The sequence below is a fragment of the Strongylocentrotus purpuratus genome, unplaced genomic scaffold (genome assembly GCF_000002235.5).
Source record: "Strongylocentrotus purpuratus isolate Spur 01 unplaced genomic scaffold, Spur_5.0 spur5_scaffold_13, whole genome shotgun sequence".
Taxonomy (NCBI): Eukaryota; Metazoa; Echinodermata; class Echinoidea; order Camarodonta; family Strongylocentrotidae; genus Strongylocentrotus; species Strongylocentrotus purpuratus.
In genome coordinates, this window is record NW_022145598.1 from 25,199,503 (window position 1) to 25,221,060 (window position 21,558).

A 21,558-nucleotide genomic window follows, 5' to 3' on the forward strand; every position below is an offset into this window, starting at 1 on the left:
TGGGCAAAATTTTAGAAGAAATATTGCCAAACGTTTTTAAAATGTACGAGCTATGCTAATTAAAAGAATCGTGTTTTTCTGTGATTTATGGATGTAGTACCTTTTGGAACCGAGCTCTTCACATATTATCCACGATTTCTCATATTCTGTATAAATTTGTTTAGATCAATAAGTAACATATGGACATTTAGACTTTTAGACTACAGATGGGAGCAACTCAAAAATTCTTCCCAAAATAATTTTTTTAGGCGATATCGAGATCTCACAATTCGAATATGAATACACGACAACTGAAGAAAAAGTCGTCAAACAACGAGTCCCATACCGGATGACACCCTTGCCAAAACACCCCTCTCCAATACGGTCCAGAAGGATACATAACGATAAAAACAATAACTGTTGAAAATAACTATCAATGATTTTTAAAAGATACGTCTCGAAAACTACTTGCGGTCACAGAGATCTATATCAATCTTATATTATTGATATTTATTTTAGTATCTCGAAAAAAATAATTTATCACGTTAATTGAGTTATCTTAAAAATGAATTAACTTATCGACATTCACTATCAAGTAATTTTTGAAGATAATCAAATACATTCCTGATAAATGCACTGCCAACGGAAATTGTATTTATTGCTTAGTTTTGAGCCCAAACATCCCGGTCTCAAGACCACTACTTCACCCAATCAGTCTTTTTCACTAGTCGGGTGTCCTTTTATATTTATTATATAATATCCTTTCATACTCTTAAAAAGTGAATTTAATCATATTTACTGTTTCATTGATTATAATGAATGGTCCACTCTTTTTAAACTCAAGGAGCAGTTGGTGGAACAAATGAGTATGACTTTATTGACAAGCATAACAGCGACAAAAGACTAAGTCTTCATATTCTTAATTTTAATTTTTCATGAATTTGTAAGCTTTACATTAATCATATTGTGTAAAAAAATTGCTTTTAAATGGTATCAATATACATACATCGCTTATTACTATTATATATGTGACGGTATAATGTACAAAGTATTTTTTTATATAGGTGTATTATAATTCTTATATATGCTGCATTTCTTAATTGTTCAGCGCAGTAAGAACATGTATTCATTATTGAATATGGCTTCAATCTGAAATATCACATGTAAGCTTCATCCTCGTGGGATGCATTGAGTTTGAAATCAGTTATTTAACATATTATATACAATCTTTTACTCGCCATGAAGAAATATGCAGATGCCTGTAATAAAATGCTTTAAGGTAGTCCCAGCCTCATTATTGTTATTGCTGTTGTTGGTGCTGTTATGTCTGAACCTTGAATTTTGGTGATGGTGAAGAAAACATTTTCACAGACTCAAACCAAACTTAAAAAGGAACCTAAAACTGAGCACTGGTCGTGCGTGGGAAGTTTGAAAGAAAGTGTCTGACCATGAAGTTACTGGTAATAATTGTTCCTGTAGTACTGTGGGATCTAGGGTTGATGATGATGATGATTCACAGCATTTGTATGGCGCCATAATCTGTTTCACAAAAACATTCAAAGGCACGAGCTCCTCCAATAAAGTTAGCATTTCAATGTCTGAAGGAAGATGTGAGTTTTGAGTGAAGCTTTTAAGTGGTCAAGGTTGTCAATTTCGCGAATAGATGATGGGAGGGAGGCGAGGAGCAATAGAGAGTTCATGAAGTTAATCCGAACTTTGCTCAAATATTGCTAAAATCTATAAATACAGTGTACCACTAAATATCCTTCATATTGCTTGTAGATTTGAAGTTTGTGCTTTTCGTAACTCAAGAATGAATGATGGACTTGTTGAATTGGGACCTTGTTGAATACTTTAAGATGTAAGCTTTAATATGCCATACTCTCATGAAACACAAATCGGGACAAATATATTTCCACCAGCTTTTTAAAGTTAAAAATTATGGTATTAAGGGTATGAACAATTTTAAGTTCGAAATAAATTTGCCGGAAAATATCGGATCATCAATCACCCTCTCCCCAGGCTGGGGTCGCCCAACCTTTATCGCGATTGTTCCGTGCTTCTCATACCAAGTCAATCACACTATCAAACCGGATCTAGATCCACTGCAGACCGACGGGTTCCTAGTTATTTTGTATATTCGCAAATATCTGTTTGGTCTCTAATCAATTTTTCCAAAAAAAACAATTATCTTTTCATCATCCTGTCTATGACTTTAACTATGGGTGTCTCGTAGAGAAGAATGAGTGTCCACAAAGATCGATTATTTCATAAAGTGTCAGGAGACTGCCGCCAAGCCATAAGCCCATAGCACCCCCTGCGTCGCCTGGAAAGAAAAAGGGGTATAAAAGCAATATGTGTTAGATAATGATATCAGTAATTGATTTCATGATAGTAATGATAATTAGAGGTGCAATCCTTTTAGAACGATGTGCCTGGATTGACGCCCGTGTTTATACCTCTCAGATGAAAGAGCATCTCTCTATATAGACCAATGTGTAAGAATTCTGTACATTTGGCAAATTGGAGAAAGGAAGGCAGAAAGAAAAGCCTAAAAAAAAGTCCCCGAAACGGACAGAATGGCATCTGGACGGGTACCTTGAGTGATTTCGGAAAACGAAGAGTTAGGTGATCTTCATGGGACGCTAGAGACTATGCCCCGGTAGAGGAAGCGACCGACATACATGTAGGCTCACAGGCAATATGTGCCTTCTGCTAGGTTTATTCACACATTCCCATCCTCTTAAAGGTGAAATTCAAAGAAAATCACAAATATGTCAACTAATGTATCACTAGAAGCTGGTAAGCTAACAGATGGTCATCGTACAAGTAATGTATCAACTACATATCGGGTGATTTATAAAACTACACATACAACCACCTTCATAGCAGCTGGGATATACGAGAGATTCGCCGGAAAATTAACGATGTTTTAATGACGTCACTATATGGACCAACACTGCCCAAGCAGACGACATCCCATAGAGAATGAACAATGAAATTGCAAAGCTATTATTTCTCAAATTATAATGAGTTTAGTGTATATAAATGTAATGGCATGTCAAACCATTCAAAAGGGGATATGACCCGATTCTGATAACTAAAATCTTTGCTTGTAAATACACAGGAAAGGGGTTAATTAACAATCAAAGAAACCAGACTTTCAAATTGAACCCCCCCCCCCATTTGTTCCCTCTTGAAACGCCGAACATACCCCGGTGTGTGCAGCTGAATATACAATGGCGTCTTATTTTGGTTACTAGCAAAAGATTCCTTTATTTTTGTATCGCTGCATTTGTCAACAAAATAAAACCATGCGCGGGGTTTAGAGTGAGGCAATAGATTATACATTTAGCCTGACGGTAGCGAAGTAAGAGAAAGAACTCAAGAGAAGATGAAAACACAGGCACTGAAAATGTGTGAGATGTCATGGGGCATCGTCTGCTTGTGCAAGTCATGTCCATACTGTGATCTCACACATCTCAGCAGCGTTCGGAAAGCTCTTCAGGTGCTATGCCGGGGCTGTAATTAAGCGTTTTGTAATTTATAATAATCATTACTTCGAATGTTTCCAAGCATTGAATTTTGATAACCTCGTCGAATCAAAGTTTCAACTTTGCAATAATAAAAAAAAGGTACTTTTTAAAATCAATGAATATCTACTATAAAGCACCGATTAAAATGTCAATTTAAAATATTTTAGAGTGATAAAAGAATTCTCTCCCATTACAACATAATGCAGAAGAAAATGAACAAGAATGTCTGTGAATGTTTAAGAGAAGCAGCAAAATTGATAACCATGTTATCACTTCAGTAATTTTCTTTATTGCGTTCAATGAAAAAGCTGTTACCAAGCTTCCGTTGCTCATTATTCTAAATTAAGAATTACGGGAGATATTTAGATACTCACACATGAAAGAAACGATAGTATAGGATGCCTGCTGAGTTATTACATTAGTTCCCAAACTAGAGAAAAACAGATCAACTGCTACAAAGTTATCCCTGCAAAGATTTCAAACAAATACAAAAATTATGATAAAGGCAAGTAAAGTTTATTTAATGATTGAATATGTGATTGATTAAACCCAAATGGCAACTTTTCCTTCCTGGCAGCTCGCAGTTTCTATTCTGTTTTTTCGATTAAATATCTATACAATGTCTTTTTTTGCAGAATAAAAGATAATATTTGTAAATAAAAGAGTGTATGAATTTTTATTATAACCAACAAATTATAAGGAAAAACTGATAATTAAGTAAATTACTAATCAAGTTTGTCACCACTTTTTCTGTGAGTGGTGCATTCGTTCCACGAACCAATGACCACGCATATAGTGTCACTGAATGCCATCAAAAGAAATATGGAAGAAATTGGTATTTTTCAAACATTGATCGATTGGCATTTCTTTTTCTGATTGATAAAACGTTAGATCTCATTATTTAATGAACTTCATGGCATTGAATGCCGGCCATAGGAAACTACCTACTTGATGAAGGAACTATCAGCTCGTTTGAGAGAGGGAAAGTTGAGCACGCTTTCATTCAGGTATTCTTCAAAGAGATTAGCACGGAAATCCGAAGGGTACTTGGCAGATGACAGTGACGCAGAAAATGTCTTTTTCTCGCATTCGATCGGGCACGTGCAGTTATCATACTCGCCATGCCCTTTGTCTATGAATGGCAATAGCAGTAAAGATGACACTTACTCTCATGTCAAACATAAACAGGGCATTGTAGAATCATAAGTACAAATAGGTTTTATTAGACGGGTTCAAGAATGTAGCCAATGGTAAACCTGTATTCAAGTCACGTGTTTATGCTTTGATATTTTTTTTTTTTACATATGGGTGTGTTGATGCGTAGCTCTATCTATATTACTCATCCTGCCTTACATAATTATTTAAAATCCCAAGATTCGGAATTTGTTTTGCCGGGAATCGAAAAGAAGTCATTATTTATTGCCTCATTCCAATAGCTGTGTTTCCTTCTTTTTATTTCTCTTCCACTCCCAACCCTAGAGAATGTTTCAGATAAAATCTCTAGTAAAATATTGCACGTTTCCTGTTATATTTTTTTCTATAATCAATTGGTAAATAAATTCTCAAAAAATAGTGAATATAAAATTGTGTATCATGAGAAGATTACAATTTATTCCAGTTTACATACATGAATATGTAGGCCTATATGTTATATGTACCTATATAAATGTATATATACAAACTGTTGCCCATAAAGTTGGAATGATTCTTTAATACCGCTTTTCGTAAAGTTATCGTGACAATAACTATGATTCATTCTTGACTAGGAAAGTTGATATCTTCCTAGAAGTCTAAGGAACACTCTAAAGATTCATGAATATTGATCCGTAATGTTTTGACAAGACATAACTTTATATGTCAAGAATAAATCATACTGTTAAAATTATTTAATGAAAAAGAAGTAAAAAAAGTTGTTTCCAACTCTACGGACAGCAGTGTGAATAATGAGAAAGAAAATTGGAAAAATAATAATTGTTGCATTGGTTATTCCCTTACATTTGTTATATATATATATATATATATATATATACACATGTGTGTGTGCGTGTGTGTGTGTGTTTTGTGTGTGCAGATACAAATATTTCACAAATTCCTAGCCTACTCACCAATAATAAATGTCGTACAGGTAGCGGTGGTAATCGGGTCACAAACTGTTGCGTTACCTATAAGTAATATGATAGACGAATTGATGAATTATGTGTACGATAATATATATATATATATATATATATATATATATATATATATATATATGTATATATATTTAGATATATATATATATGTTGTGTGCCTGTATGTGTTTCTGTCACTAGGTGTGAATAGTCGTCTGTCATGAAAATAAAGGTGGATCCTATAGCTGTGCGCTTGACTACCAGCAATATGATATGCCAATACGCTAGCAATGATTATTTTTCATGGACAAGACGTCATTACCATTGCGTTATTACCTACACTGTACGTTAGGTGATACATGACAAGAAATAAGTGGATCTGCCAGTATTCAACGCAATACTAACACCGTTTGGTTTAAAAGTATTCACTTATTTCTACGTTGCCTCAGTAAAATGGCGCGTGAAAACTACGATAGTCTATGACGCAATCTTGCGTCATCCTTTGCAAATAACAGGCCTAGGTCAATCTGAGCATATACGTGTCATATGCGTTGAGCAGCATTTAGGAAGCATTCATTTTGTGCGATGTTACCCTACAATGACGCATGGAATACTGCGTTACCAAATGACTCAGCCTTGCGTCATCCTTTGCAAATAACAGGCCTAGGTCAGTCTGAGCATATACGTGTCATGTGCAACGAGCAATATTCACTTTTCAGGCAGCGTCCATTTTGAACGACGTAACGCTACACTGACGCATGAACTCCTGTCGCAGTCAAATGCACAGCCTTGCTTTAGCTCGGCAAATGGCACATGATGTGCAACGGGCATTACGGTGAAAACAAAATGTACTCACCAGGCATATATGCTGTTCTGCATCCACACTCGCCAACAACATAATCCGTCGTGCATTCCAAATCACACTTTTGCTGTGAATACTTCTCATAAAATTTCTCTTTCTTTTCTCCACAGACGCCGTAAGGTGGCTTTTCATAGATATGCTTTAGAAATCAAAAGAGGAGACGTGTGAAAGACTCTTAATCTCAATTTCCCTTACTTTTTGCCTCTGAGGCAAAAAGTAAAGGAAATTGAGATTTTTCAGCATGATTATTTCTAAAAAGTTGACGAATATACAAGGGGAATTAATCACTGAGCTCAGAAAAAAAGGATTGAAAAGTAAGAGATAAACCCTTCCACACCCGAAAAATAAAAATAAAAAAATAAAAATAAAAATAGACCTACATGTAACAATTAAAACAAATAACATCATCCAACGATTTCATTCGTCCGGTGAGTTTAAAAAATGCAGACCGGCTACTGTGTCATGGGGGATAGTTGTAAATTATTGACCGAGAGTAGGTGCCCTTGCCTTCTAAAGGGGTAGTTGTCGCAAGCTTTAGTACGCATTTTTTTTTTTTTTTTTGGGGGGGGGGGGGGTTAGGGGTCATATATAGTGCCAGGTACATTATTTATATATTAACATATCTAACAAATATGCATCCCCATCTTAACCCTAATCGAAACCCAATCGAAACGGTGCCCCGTGTGCAACGGGCTCAGTTATGTGGACAAGAAAACGAGGTATGGAATCACCTGAGTAGCCATAATGGCGACAGAAGTAAGTGTGCCCGGTCCAACATCAAACCCCTGCTCTAATACTTGAGGCACTTCATCTTGATCTAGTAGCTGGATAATGAATCCCGCTGCGTCGTTCAGGTATTTGTTGTAGTAATATTCATCTTGTTCCGTGTTCAGAACCAGAGTCATGCCAAACGCTCTACCTGTTAAAAGTACATTATTGATAGGAGGTCAAAATGGGCTAATTGACATTTGTGGGGGGTAAGGTAAGTAGATGAATACTGGCCCCTGAAGGGAAACAGTATGATTACTGATGATGATGATGATGATGATGATGATGATGATGATGTTAAAATGATGATGAAGATAATTAATATCATAATTGTCATAATCTTATTTATTAGTATTATTGTTACCATTATTAATATTTAAAATTGTAATTAGTATAACCTTACAAACAGATTACCCAAGAGGCAGCAATATCTGCTGAAACAGTAATATTGCTTAAAGAGAATGTTGAGTTCTGGGAAGAGGTGAACAAATAATTTTTGAGCGTTATCATTGTATTATGTAATTTTGGAAGAACATCAGATAAAACATGTTCCCTGAATATCATGGCTCTTCAAATGCCTTAATATTTTAAATATGGCACGTAACATCATAAAAATCATGACGTATTTTTGTGCAATCTTGCGAAGAAGGGTGAAATGTCGGGGCACCGCCATTACTACGCAATTCGAAAGCAAAATATTAAGGCCGTCACATTGAGGGAAGGTCTTGAAGGGGATCTTATGATTTTCTTTTGTATGTCCCATTTCCTTCTCATTTCCTCTCTTCCTTTGTCTCTTTTGTTATTTTCAAATTGTAGAGGTGTCGTGGACGAGTGGATATGTCACCGGACTGTGGATCACAAGGTTCGCGGTTCAAGTCCCACCGCGGCACTAATGTCCTTTGGCAAGACATTGATCTACATTTGCCACTCTCCACCCAGGTGTTAAATGGGTACCCGGTAGGATGCGAAAGCTAATGTGGTTAGATTAGCAAGTGTGCGCTTGTACAAAAAGACGCCTGGCTGGAATGCTCCCCAGGGAGTGGAGAATGTGCATACATTGTGTGCGGGTAAGCCTGAATCCTATGACCGGGGTAATAATATATATATCTGTAAAGCGCTTTGAGAGGGCCTTCGGTCCTGAAAAGCGCTATATAAGAACTAGCTATTATTATTATTATCACCGTTTTTTCGTAATTCAATGGGGTGGGGGTTTGGGGTCTGAACAAGTTCCCTTGCCGTCTCCTAACTACGCCATTTGATATTGATAATTCGCTTACCTATTCCTTTGGATTTAAGGAGCTCCGTACCATTGAGACCGTCGTTAATCTCGAAGCACCGCCCCTCTTTGGTAAATACCGGTACAATGTCGTCCAGATTGATCGGTTTCCCGGCAAAATTCGCTCTAAGGGGGGGGGGGGGGGTGGAGGGGGTAATAAACATAGGGTTTACCGTCCATCCTAACACATTTTTTTAAATTCAATGACATATTTTATTCATTCAATCACTTGATACCCTTGCATAGCTTTATAATTAATATGTAGAATTGGCTCCGAAGGGATTTGTGTGTTTTAGCCCAGACTGGTCAGGAGTAGATAATAATAATAATCATAGGTCCATTTATATAGCGCAGCTACTATGAATACCCCTTACTGCGCTCAATACAAAGTAACATATTATTACATTGGCTGTAGCTGAGCCGATATATTTAATTGAATTTGAATTGAATTTGAATTTATTCACCACCATTGACAATGACAATGTCAATATAACATAAAAACATGACATGAATTATAAAAATACATGTTCTACAGCGATAAACATGTACATTATAAAAATATTTAAAAATAGTTATAAGTAATTTTAGTGTCAAGAGTAAAACAATAAATGACTATTTACAAGGAGTTTGTGATCGATGGTAAATAGAGTAAAAAAAAAGCACATGTGCTAGTCGAGTCTGACTCTCGTTATCTAAAGCCTGAAATAAAGTTTATTGAAAATACGCAATGTGTTTCCAAATCCTATAAATAAGATTTGTTTATAATTTTACAATTACAAAAAAAAAAGAGACTGGTAGCTATAAATACAAGGTTATAATTTATGGTTTTCACCCAAGAGTAATCTTGTAATTTTTATACAAAAAGAGGTGTTTGATCTCTCAATTCTTAGATCAGTAGGAAGCATATTCCAAAATTACTTCCCACAAACGAAATAGAAAACTTTCCTTGGTCTGTTTTGAATATAGGAAGACGTAATTGTCGACTCGTTTTTTGTTTCGTGGAATATCCATGTTGTGTCATATACTGCAATAATGTTTTAAGGAATGAGGTAATCGTTCATTTACCAAATCAAACACAAGAGTACAAATAGATAATTTATGCAATTTCAAAACATTCAATGATTTGAGGTCATGAAACAATGCATTAGTATGAGAACTATGTGGCTAGAAAGTTAAAGCACGTACAACCACATTTTGAGTGTGATTTATAAGTACTTCCCAAAACCTCAATGCCATATGTAATATGTGGCTGTATCAGAGCTTTATACAACAGTATCAATATATGTTTAGGGACAAAGTGCCGTAATTCAAAGAGGATAGCGACCTTTCTCCGTCACTTTTTTCTTTGCCGTTTACTTGTAATTCAATATTTTTAACATGTTTCTTTGGTATGTCTCTCACTTTTCCTTCCTATTCCTTTCTTATTGTCCTTGCGCTTCATAGAAACATGAATATTAAGCGAATTATAAATATAATGTATTACGTTATGTTATACAGTCATTAACAAATTGTATATGTGAATTCCATGTTAAATGGTAATGCCAACAAATGTTGCTTCCTCCACTTCTCTTAATTCTGCCTTAAATATTTGTAATCTCCCTTTAAGCACGGCCTTTCTTCTACGGCTACTAAACAACATGACATTGGTTTTTGACGCATTGATAGTAAGCTTATTTGCAGTGCACCAATTCTGTATCAAATCTAAATTTGTATTTACTTCAGACTCATCTATTTGATCTACACCTTTGCGAAAAGTATGACAAATACTAGAATCATCTGCAAATAGTTTGAAATTGAAATAATTTGTCACAGTTGGCAATAAAAACAGAGTTGGTCACAAGACAGAACCTTGTTGTACACCACATTTGATATATCTACTTTCTGATGATGACTCTTTGTATTTTACAAATTACATTCTATCACTAAGATAGCTTTCGAGCCATTTCAGTTGTCCTCGGATGCCATAATAGAATACCACAAATTTCTATCGCTAGATGTACAATCAATATATACCGTATGAGCATTATGAACACAGGAGAAACTTTCCTACCTGAGAAACATGTGCTCTTTTTCATGCGCTACTTGCTCTAACAATCGGGCCGTGTCCGTAGCTTTAACTTCTGACACCTCCTCCGGTGTTAACGCAATGGTCCTATTGGGATCGTAGTGGTGGTACTCATAATTCCTCAAAACTTTATCGACTGCTGGTAAGGCCTGCATTTTTGATTTCCTAAAACAAAAATTAAAAAAGAAATGGTGAGTGATAGATTAATGAATATTATTAACATAACGTATAACTTGTCATCAAGTGCACGTATCCCATACCAGGTATGATATAGTTGTAAGAGGTTCTCGTAATTCCCCACAACATTATTTACCGCTGGTAGGGTTTGCACTTTCGATTTCCTTCAAAATAAGAGAGTGGTGTTAGATTAACGGACCTTGTGGATATTATTTTCATAAATACACGCAGCGTAGTAGAATTAGTAGGACTAGAAGAAGTAGTAGTAGTTGTAGTAGTAGTAGTAGTCGTAGCATCGGTGGTACTAGTAATAGTTGTTGTTGTATGTAGTAGAGTAGTAGCATTGGTACTAGTAGTAGCCTGTTTATTAATATCAATTTTACGGAATATAAAAACACGATTTAGTAGTATAGAAGTAGAGGTAGTAGTATTAGAAGTGGACGTAGAGGCAGTAGCGATTGCATCAATTTTTGTTGTAGAAGTAGTAGTTGAGCACCAATAGTAGCAATATTGATAGTATTAGTAGTAGTATAGTGGTAGTTGCAGAGGTAGTTTTTAGTAGTAGTAGTAGTAGTAGCAGTAGTAGTAGTAGTAGTAGTAGTAGTAGCAGTAGTAGTAGTAGTAGTAATAGTAGTAGTAGTACTACTAGTAGTAGTAGTAGTAGTAGTAGTAGTAGTAGTAGTAGCAGTAGTAGTAGTAGTAGTAGTAGTAGTGGTGGTAAAAGTGGTAATAGTAAATCTTGATAGCAATAGAAGAGGCGGTAATAGTAGAAGTAGTATTAGTAGTACTAGTAGAGGTAATGGTAGTATTGGCAACAGCTGTAGTAGTATTAGTAGTAGTAGTAGTAGTAATATTGGTAGTAGTATCAATAGTAGTAGAAGAAGTAGTAGTAGTAATAGTAGTCCATGTACTAGTAATAGTATCAACAGCAATAGTAGCAATAGTAGTAGTAGTAGTAGTAGTAGTAGTAGTATACAAATATACACTGCCTTGAGAGGTTCTGGTTAAAACTATGCGCAAGAGGTGACTCCAATAGTACTATTTGCTGAGGGGCGCAGCCCCTAAGCAAATGGTACTTTTGGAGTCACTGAGACCCATAGTTTAACCAGTACCTCGAATAGAAGGCATGGTATATTTTTTTTTATATCCTGCATCAAAATTATTTTAAAAAAAATTAAAAAAAAACATTTTTGGGAGAAAACAAATTTAAAACAAAAAAAATGTCAATTTTTATCTAAAAAGATTTAAAATATTTTTTTTTCATTAAATTAAGATTTGAAAAAAAAAATTGACATTTTTTTTTTTCAACTCCCAAATAGTAAACCAAAATAATATTCTCAAATAGTACTTTCTAAAAATAGGTCAAATATTTTGGTCATGTGACGAGCTCTCAACCAATCAAAAGCCAACAAATTTTTGATGCAGGATATAATAGTAGTTATTGTAGGAGGAGTAGTAGGAGGAGTAGTAGTAGCAGGAGCAGTAGCAGTAGAAGTAAAAGTAGTCGTAGTAGTAGTAGTAATAGTTGTAGTAGTAGTAGTAGTAACAGTAGTAGTAGAGATAGTATTATTAACAGGATCAGCAGCAGTTGTAGTAATAGTAGTCGTCGTAGTAGTTTTAGTAGTAGCAGTAGTGCAGTGGTAAAAATAGAAGTAGTGTATTTAAACGAGCCATTCATGTCCATAAACTTGAAATTATATTTTTCTTACCTTTTTTCATGAAATAAATGTAACCATATGGTATATTCTCGATAGAATAAGTTTGCATCTTCTCAGAACCGAAAATTGATCAATTTCTCAATAGAGTTCTGAAAAGATAACAACTTTATTTATCTGTCAAGAATAAGCCGTATTGTTACAATAATTTCTTGAAAAGAGGTTAGAACAAACTATTCCAACTTTTATTTATGGACAGCAATCTATTTATATAATAAAAAAATATCAGCTTACACGTAAATATTATAGTTGCAAACGACGACCTTCGGAAATGTGAGCTCCTTTTCACTCTGATTCACAGCAATGTTCACCGAGAGAGGGCCAGTTGAGAAATAAATACCCCTGTCTACGATCTCATAAGAGACTATTGTCATAGCAACCATGAGGATGACTAACCATCCCAGTCTAGAAATAAAATAGATGTTGAACGATTAAGAGATAGGTAGACAGATAGATAGATATGATAATGAGAGAAAGGGAGAGAGAAACAGACATAGAGGGAGAAAGAGATAGACAGATACAGAGAAAAAGAAAGAAACATAAAAAAGAAAGGAAAAGAGAGGGGGAGAAAGGGAAAATGAGAGACGGAAAGAAAGAAGGAAAGAGATAGATTCGTTGGATTGTAATTGTTTACACCGTCAATTAACCATTTTAAGATACGAGCAAGATTTGGAGATCTTTTACGATTGATTGCAAGTCGGTTTTGTATTAAAGGGCCCTGGTCCTACGATTTGTATCGATTTTCCTCTTAATGAGTCTTATTTACCCAGGGTAACCACATCGGTTTTGATGCTGCTCTCCCTGTGGGCCCTGCACTCATCATTACCCTATCTATGTACCAATTTCACCTTGATGGAGTGGGGCAAATGTGGGCAAAACACCTTCAGTAAGATTATACTGAGCAATGATCAAAACCGGTAAACCTCTCGTATGCAAGAACCTTCACCAATACTCTACATTGCTCCCGTTTCATTGCTTCAGGTCTCCCACTTTCCGTTACACGATATTGATTTTTATTTGATTAACATTCATATTTAGCTTATGATCAGGACGTCGATTCAAGCTTCTTCTATGAATGATTTATGATGCGACCTTATGTGTTAAAATAGTGGAAAAAGTACGAATATCAAGTGTTCTGCATGGACAATAAAGACGACCTTTGATTGATTTATTTGTTTTATTCATTAATCCGTTTCAATATTTAACCTTTCAGATATAACATTTGTAAGGCTCTCAAATCACTTGAAATCAATAGGTCGAGTCGCACTAGTGCAACAGGTCGACACAAAAGAACATCATGATAAGCATGTATATGATACATGCTGAGTCAATATTTAACATAGAACAATGTGATAGATGTGTATAATAATTGTGAGAGAAAATATGCACACACAAAAATGCCTCACCGTGCCCCAATGCTTTAGTTATACTTTATAAACCGAGAGTTTAAAGATACTATGTCCCTTTTGGAACCAACATCAAATTCTGTAGAACTTTGCAGGGATCATGAATATGTCATGTGTAGTACATGTATGTCCTATCTGTGAAATGGACAAACCTTTGTAATAAAAGAATGGCGAAACTTTGAAATCAATCGGACCATTTATGAACGAGTTTTGAATGTTTGAAAAATGAGATCACTATAATGCTATGTCAAACTATTAATTCGGTCATTGTATTGTGACCTAGTCACTTTCCGGTTCGTCGTTTACAAAAAACTATTAATTTATGTTTTTGTTTTAAGTGTCATCTCTTGGGGCATTACTCGAACATAATCATAAAAGAAAAGACCCTCCTGAGTAATATTGTTTGAAAAAATATGACATTTAGTCATTTTGTGTGTTGAGACAAATGGAAAACTTGTCCGGCACTATATGTCACAGTAACAATACCGATTGAGCCAATTTGAAGTGCCAAAGGTATAGTGAATAAAACTTACAAACATTCATAACTTTCTTATTTTTGTCCGATTTCGTTCAAACTTTTAACAGTCTGCTTCTCTAATTTGTTCTGTTTCTGTTTAGAGTACCTGCCTATTAACTCATAGCCTGCGATAAGGATGCATGCACGCTACCGTTATATAGTGCTTTGTACATGCGAGAGAGCCATTACTTCGGTGCTTCATGCATGCTTACACGCATCCGTAATAACATTTATTGTTCATGTTCATTGTAGTGTGCTGTGTGTTTCGCATGCGCTATTCATAGAACCAACGCATTAATCAGATTATCTCAAAATAAACCTGGAACGGGGGGATTTGGGGCTTGGCACAATGGGGATTAGCCCTATGCCATGATAAGAGTTAAGTTTGAATAGTCCTTTAGTTACTGTCTCACCTCCTCAATCTGCTCTCCCTAGACATCAGGACGTACTTGACTCCTGCGATGCCTATCCCTTCCGGGGCATCGTGAGACAGTGCCAGCCACCAAGACGAGACAAGCTGAACTCCTGATAAGCTCCGGTCCAACCTTTTAGCTCCAGCATGCTGCATGTTTCCGCGGTCCTCCATGCCCAGCTCGACGGTAACAAACCCCCTGGGGTCGGTGGTAGTATGGTGTTTGTTCTCCATCACCTTCTTCCTCTCTTGATACAGAGCAGTGAAAAATCACTGTTTCTGGTGGAAATCAACGTTTAAGAAATCATATTATAATTTATATAGGGAGTTCAAAAAAGAAAATTTTATTCCACTCTTAGAAAGGTAATCCAATCGCAACTTTGGAGTAGGTTTGATTAAAGTGTCGTTTATGACTCCTGCAATATCCACTCTTTTAGGGAGTAATATTAGGGTAAAAGTGGGTTTCACTCTCTCACATTTCATCGTTTTGATAGACCTAATTATGATTCCCTAAAATTCACTTCGGGAGAATGATGATATGAATAACTTCAGTAGTTGAGTTAAATCGAATTCAAAGGTATGGTGCAATCCAAACAAAAGAATGTATTTCCTGATCGAGAGCCGTTTTCACTATTTCCTTATGTCTTAGTGTTGAGGTTCACTCTTAACTCTAAAATGTGGTTTTCGGGAAGTCAAGATGAAAGTGGAATCCACTCAAAAAGTAGTGGCTGAATTGCTCATTTCGGAGTAGATTTCACTATCTTCTAGCGTGTATATCTATTCCAATACGAAATGATCCGACGATGACTAACCACAAAGATTCGATTTTCAATCAGACCCGTAAATCAAGAAAATGATCCGCTTGGCAGTCTAACGATAAATGAACCACCAATCAAGTATATTAGCCGAGGCTAAAGTTTGTCGATCCAGGACTGACCCCAAAGCTATCTGATTACAAATTTCAAAAGCACTTGTTTCCTCTCAATTATATTATATTCACTTGCAATCTAATTATTTGGCCTTTTCTCTTAATGGTGCGGGCATTTATTTTCATTTATTTTATTTCATTTGATTTCATTTCCAGGAACATAAAGGAGTATGCAATAACAAAAAATACAAGGACAAAAATTACAAAAAAAGAAGTACATCATTTTATTGATTTGAAATCAATGTAGTGATGAATAGTTTATATATTATCAAACTGATATTGCGTTTGCATAGTTTCAGTCAGACTAGCCGAACAGTTAGTAGCCATCGTCAACATGTCTATTGCAGTTTGATGTATGAAAATATCCTTCTTTGTAATTGATTCTATTTTTGTCACTATGCTTAATTATTCATACCTTCTCATGCCTTTCAAGCATCCCTTCTCTCATGACGATTATTTCCAATGAATGCATCAATTCTACCTGCTGTGCCTCGCCTTGTTAAAAATTAATGTTCAATTCCATATCCTTTGAATAATTCTATTAACCTCCTCTATCGTGCAGTATTTCTTTCACCACCCCTCCCCCTCTCTTTATTTCTTTCTTTCTCTCTCTCTCTCTCTCTATATATATATATATATCTATCTATCTCTTTGTATATATACAGATATATATCTCTCTTTCTCCCTTATTCTGTCCTTATATAAGACGGAAAAAACTCACCCTTCCCCGCCTCTTTCTTCTACGCGTATATCTGACTGTCATTGTAATGTTAAAATTTGATGATGATACATTTCCATTAAATCATTCTAGGTTAAAGAGCTGTTGCAACCAGCTGCACCTAAGAAATGTTACGTAATATTTGGTCAAGCACCTGAAGAGGTATATTATTTACGGGGTACCAGTCATACAAACAAAAAATGTAATACACAGGTTTGGGAAATTTTGAAAATTTGGTGGATAGTGATTCTTTACAAGTTTGATATATTTGGATGCCCCTGTGGATGTATTATAAGCACTAGAAAATTAAGCCTCTAAAAGACTTCTGTTTCCAGGAAAAATTGAATATAACAATTTACCGGTGCTCCCGGTAAATTTTAGTAAATTTCAAATGGCGCCTACGGTCGTATATAAACGGTAGCTGCAACCATGAAATTCTCAGAATATGTAGTTGTGATATATCAATTCCAAACGGAAATAGCTAATCTGTCGATTTTAGTCAAGAAACATTGTTTTATAGCTTAATTAATATCTTGACATCGAGAGGGAGCTATACAACATAAAGAGTTTTTTTAATTACAATTCCATAACTTCAGCCTCGATTTCAACCGCGACAACGATCACTGAATATTGTAGGATCGCATATGCTTCCAATATGTTCATTTCAACCAAATTCATGACCCCATACCAAAACTTTGTACTACGTTTAATAGTTCCTTCTGGCACTAGCCACTATAATATTAAAGTTTTTAGTAGACTAAGCGCTCGCATAAAATAGGGTCAGCACGGAACACAACTCCGACTTGGTTTCTGGGTGAACAGTTTTACAATATTCTTTATTCATTCAGGCTTCTTTTACGTTAGCCTGTAGAATGCTGAGCAAAGTTCTTTGAGGTTGATATATTTTATCTTCTAGCAGTTGTGCACAAGTTTTTCCGAGGTTATTCGTATCCTGTAAAGCCAGACTATACGAGAGGCACTACCTCTAGCGCCATCTCAGGTCAGCTGTCGCAGTAAGGTCCCTTAACTCACTGCCCTGTTGGTTCTACCAGTGAGGTGATAGAGAAGGAGTGGAATCAAGCCACTCTTCTCTGACCCTATGCTCCAAGCCGCCAAAAAAGGTATGCGCTAATCTGCAACTGTTGACCAGGTTGGGAGATAAAAAGAACGCATGAAATATCAGGATATAGAATTCCTACATCAGAAAATGGTATCTCAGCAAATGTTCGCTGTTCTTTTCAATGATTTCGTATCAACTGTTGAATGTTTAATGAGTTGAACAAGCGAACACAAACTTTTTTAATCTCTCAAAACATGCAAAAATGATCGAATTATCCTATAATATTGAGCTTTTGTCAGAATCCATTTTTTGTTACCAACTCTGGCACACAAATTATAGGAAGTTTGATTCACTATTCCCAATACAATCCCCTAATAGACTTTGTAAATTACGCTGGAATATTACCGGTAATTTAATAAATGTGTAACTGGTGCCTGGCCTACGGAATTCCCCGTAGTGGAAGAGCCGCAGCGGCTCGGAGCATGGAACTTCAAAGCCAAGTTAGAACTCACGCATACGTTTGAACAAATTATAAGAGTTTCCACTCCTTCTCTATCAACTCCCTGGATCCACTGATCTCTACTCACTACATTGTACCGTAGGGTTGCGCACTGTTTGTGTTATGTACTGTTCGCAACTTGCCCTTGGGATGGCGCTGTGCAACTTCGTCAGTTCAGTATCGATTTAAATACAGGTCGCCTTTTGAGGATTAATGATCACGTGATACGATCCACCACACCAAGGATGATGACACCAGACAGAAACACTTTTTAAAACTGAACAAAAATGTTAATTTACCTGAATGGTTTGTTTAAAGGTCGGGTTAACGTTGTGACAGGGAAAATAGAACCCCGGTCCCCGCCCCCCCCCCCCACTCAGTGTTATTTAGGGTACGCATATGCTTGTTCCCTCTTTTTGAAAGCACCCCCTATCTGAGGACTGCCAGCATTTTCAAACCCCCTTTCGCGGGCTTTTCGCGGGCTTTTCCTGCCTTGGAGACCCCCATAAATCAGGAAAAATGCTCTATGTACCCCCCCCCTAAATTCGGAATAATTTCTCAGGAGTCCAAAAAGATGACAGAACAAAAGAAAAAACACCCCCTTTTTAACGAAATCTCCGGGTGAAAAGTCAAATACACCCCTTTTTTTTTACAATTCTCGGACCGGGCTTTGTCGCACGAAAAGTACCCCTTTACCGGACATTTTGGAAACACGCATGCGGTCATTCCGACCTCTGAGTGGGGGGGGGGGGGGGCGGGCCCCGGTCACACTACGTTATCACACCAATAAGATCGACACCAGACTCACAAAAGATCAATATCATGAATGTTAAAACAGAAAAAATACTGTTAAGAGCCGATTTGGAGCTAGTGGTGTTGGCGTTTTGACCGGGAAATACCCCCGTCATACCATAATTGTAAACAAAACAGAAAGGTCCACTAAACCTGTAACATATGGAATTCCACAAGGCAGGCATCCTTCTTGGTTTTCGTTTATCTATAATTTATTTAAATGACATGAAAAGTAAAATCAATAGTTCCTCTGATATGTTTTCATTTTGTTTTTTCCTTTGACTCCAATCTTTTATGTACACACAGTGGCGTACGCAGGATTTTTTCAAGGAGGGGGGGGGGGGGGGGGTTCAAATCGGGTCCAAAATATCGCAACGATTCAGCCAGCCGCTGAATAAGCGGGGGGGGGGGGGTAAGAGGACACTTATTTATTTAAAAAAAAAGAATTCTCAAAAGGGGGGGGGGGAGGGTTTCAAAATAACATAGTTAAAACATACACATACAAAAAAAAATCGAGGGGGGGGGGGGGTTGTTAACCCCAAAACCACCCCATGCCCCCTGCGTACGCGCCTGTACACAACACGGTCTTTTAAGCTTGTGAACAAATTTCTTTGAATTTGCAACAACAAAAATGCATGCGTTTTAGTCAGTCATTGCCACTTCTGCTTCATCAAATATTATTATATAATACTGCAATTAAAGAAGTTCGAAATACAATAAACTATCATGGAATCCACATATTGATAACGTTTGTAAACCTGTGTCAAGTATTGGAGTCATTACCCAACTTTATCAAGGTCTTCCATTGCCATCCCTCATCATGTTCTATTCTGTTATTATCTTATCATATCTAAATCATGGAATTCTGGCTCATATTTCAAAATGTAAGAGCTTTTCTGATAGATTACATATATTTCGTAGATTTGTTCCAATCATTTATAGTGTTTAAAATGATTTCATATACAAAATTCATTCTTCCGAATGATATATGGATCTGGGAAATAGGCTTCTTATGACGGCTTTCATCGAAAGGGTGCGGTGCGGTGCGGCGCGGTGTGGTGTGCTCAACGCACCCATTCGATAAAAGAGGGGGGAGGGGGGGGGGGGGGGCTTTTCTCGAAAGGGTGCGTTGAGAGCGGAGTACCGTTTTAACACACCCTTTCGATAAAAGCGGGGGGGGGGGGGGGCTTTTCTCGAAAGGGTGCGTCGACTAGTCTTTCGCATCAGTCGTTTAAAATGAGGATCTGGGACAAAAGATAATAGTTGCCAATTTAAGTATATCGAAAATGTATTAAATAAAATGGAATGGTCTTGATTGCAGAGTGATCTCTATCGTTATTACTATGTTGATGGGTGAGACAGAGAGAAGGAAAAAAGGGAAAGGGAAAGTGAGGATACAATGAAAGAAAGAAGAATAAGAAGAAAAGAGGGAAACCGGGGGGGGGGGCGAAGGGCCCTTGCCTCCTCCTCACCCCCCCCCCCCCCCGCCAAAAAAAAAATCAGAGAGAGAGAGAGAAGGGAAAGGGAAAGAAAATATAAAAGGAAAGAAAGAAGAGGAATAAGAAGGAAAGAGGGAAACGTGGAAGGGCGAAGGGCTCTTGCCTCCTCCCTCCCCACCCCCCCCCCCGCCAAAAAAATAAATAAGAGAGAGAGAGAGAGAGAGAGAAGGGAGAGGGAAAGAAAATCTAAACGGAAAGAAAGAAGAGGAAAAAGAATAAGAAAAGAGGGAAACGGGGGCGAAGGGCTCTTGCCTCCTCCTTCCCCCCCGCCAAAAAATAATAAGAGAGAGAGAGAGATAGAAGGAAAGGGAAAGAGAAGATAAAAGGAAAGAAAGAAGAGGAAGAAGAATTTGTGTCCTGCCAGTGTCACAAATAGATATAAAAATATGCTCATCTGACGAGAATTTGATGTATAAAACCCCTCACCTTCTTGGGGCTCCGCCCCTGGATCCAACACCAATTTGTGTCCTGCCAGTGTCACAAATAGATATAAAAATATGCTCATCTGACCGTTATTTATTGCCCAAAACCCCTGAGCTTCCGGGGGCTCCACCCCCTTGACCCCACGCCCATTCGAGACCCCTGTGTCACAAATAAGGTATATAATAATAATAATTTAATGTACAAAACTCCTGAGCTTCTGGGGGCTCCGCCCCTGGACCAACACCAAATTGTGTCCTGCCACTGTCACAAATAAGGTATAAAATTATGCTCATCCGACATTAATTTTGATGTTTAATACCCCTGAGCTTCTGAGGGCTCCGCCCTGTGAAAAAAAACGTGTAAAAAAAACACGTTTATTTTACCGTTTTGGGAGATAGGCCCCCCCTCCCTGGCGTTCTAGGGGGGGGGGTACGATTTTTCAAATTTTCGAGGGCCCCAAAAAAAGATTAGTGCTCTCTAGTAATTTCGCGACTACTCCGGAACCGCGGCAGATATAAAGTTTTTCTTTCATGACTTTTTCTTTCGAGTCTTATGCATCTTTTGAAACAATTTTTTTGTTGAAAATTGGACGTATAGTTGCGGAGTCACGTGACCTTTTGTTTTTGCATGTCAGCCCTAAAATCGCTCATTTTTGTGATTTATGTACCAAACATATGGAAATACCATTTATTCTTTTAAAAAAAAGAGAAAACATTGGTTATTTGGTCTTGTTTTCAAGTTAATGTGTTTGTTTTGGGCCAAATAAGTTGAATTGTGGTTAGAAATGAAATAAAACAACAAAAACAATATAATAC

At 36.9% G+C, this 21,558-nt stretch overlaps 1 protein-coding gene across 1 annotated transcript; it reads right to left on the reverse strand.

Moving 5' to 3' along the window:
* Positions 1–993: 993 nt before the first annotated feature.
* LOC762584 (acid-sensing ion channel 1B) lies at positions 994–15,672 on the reverse strand. Its single transcript, XM_030983230.1, has 11 exons — positions 15,637–15,672; positions 14,826–15,103; positions 12,724–12,894; positions 10,583–10,762; positions 8,534–8,658; positions 7,220–7,407; positions 6,483–6,627; positions 5,621–5,677; positions 4,464–4,647; positions 3,890–3,981; positions 994–2,305 (listed from the first exon to the last, which is right to left on the reverse strand). Exons 2-11 carry the CDS (start codon positions 15,056–15,058, stop codon positions 2,199–2,201), a joined length of 1,482 nt encoding a protein of 493 aa, XP_030839090.1. The 5' UTR covers positions 15,059–15,103; positions 15,637–15,672; the 3' UTR covers positions 994–2,198.
* Positions 15,673–21,558: the final 5,886 nt, after the last annotated feature.

What these genes read in the sequence shown, in the direction of transcription:
- LOC762584 (XM_030983230.1), bottom strand. Translation starts at nt 15,058, where the DNA reads ATGGAGAACAAACACCATACTACCACCGACCCCAGGGGGTTTGTTACC. An exon ending in TGCAACTATAATATTTACGT is followed by an intron (nt 10,763 to 12,723) that starts GTAAGCTGATAT and finishes TTTTTGTTTTAG; the next exon opens with GAAATCAAAAATGCAGGCCT. An exon ending in CAGAACAGCATATATGCCTG is followed by an intron (nt 5,678 to 6,482) that starts GTGAGTACATTT and finishes TATTACTTATAG; the next exon opens with GTAACGCAACAGTTTGTGAC.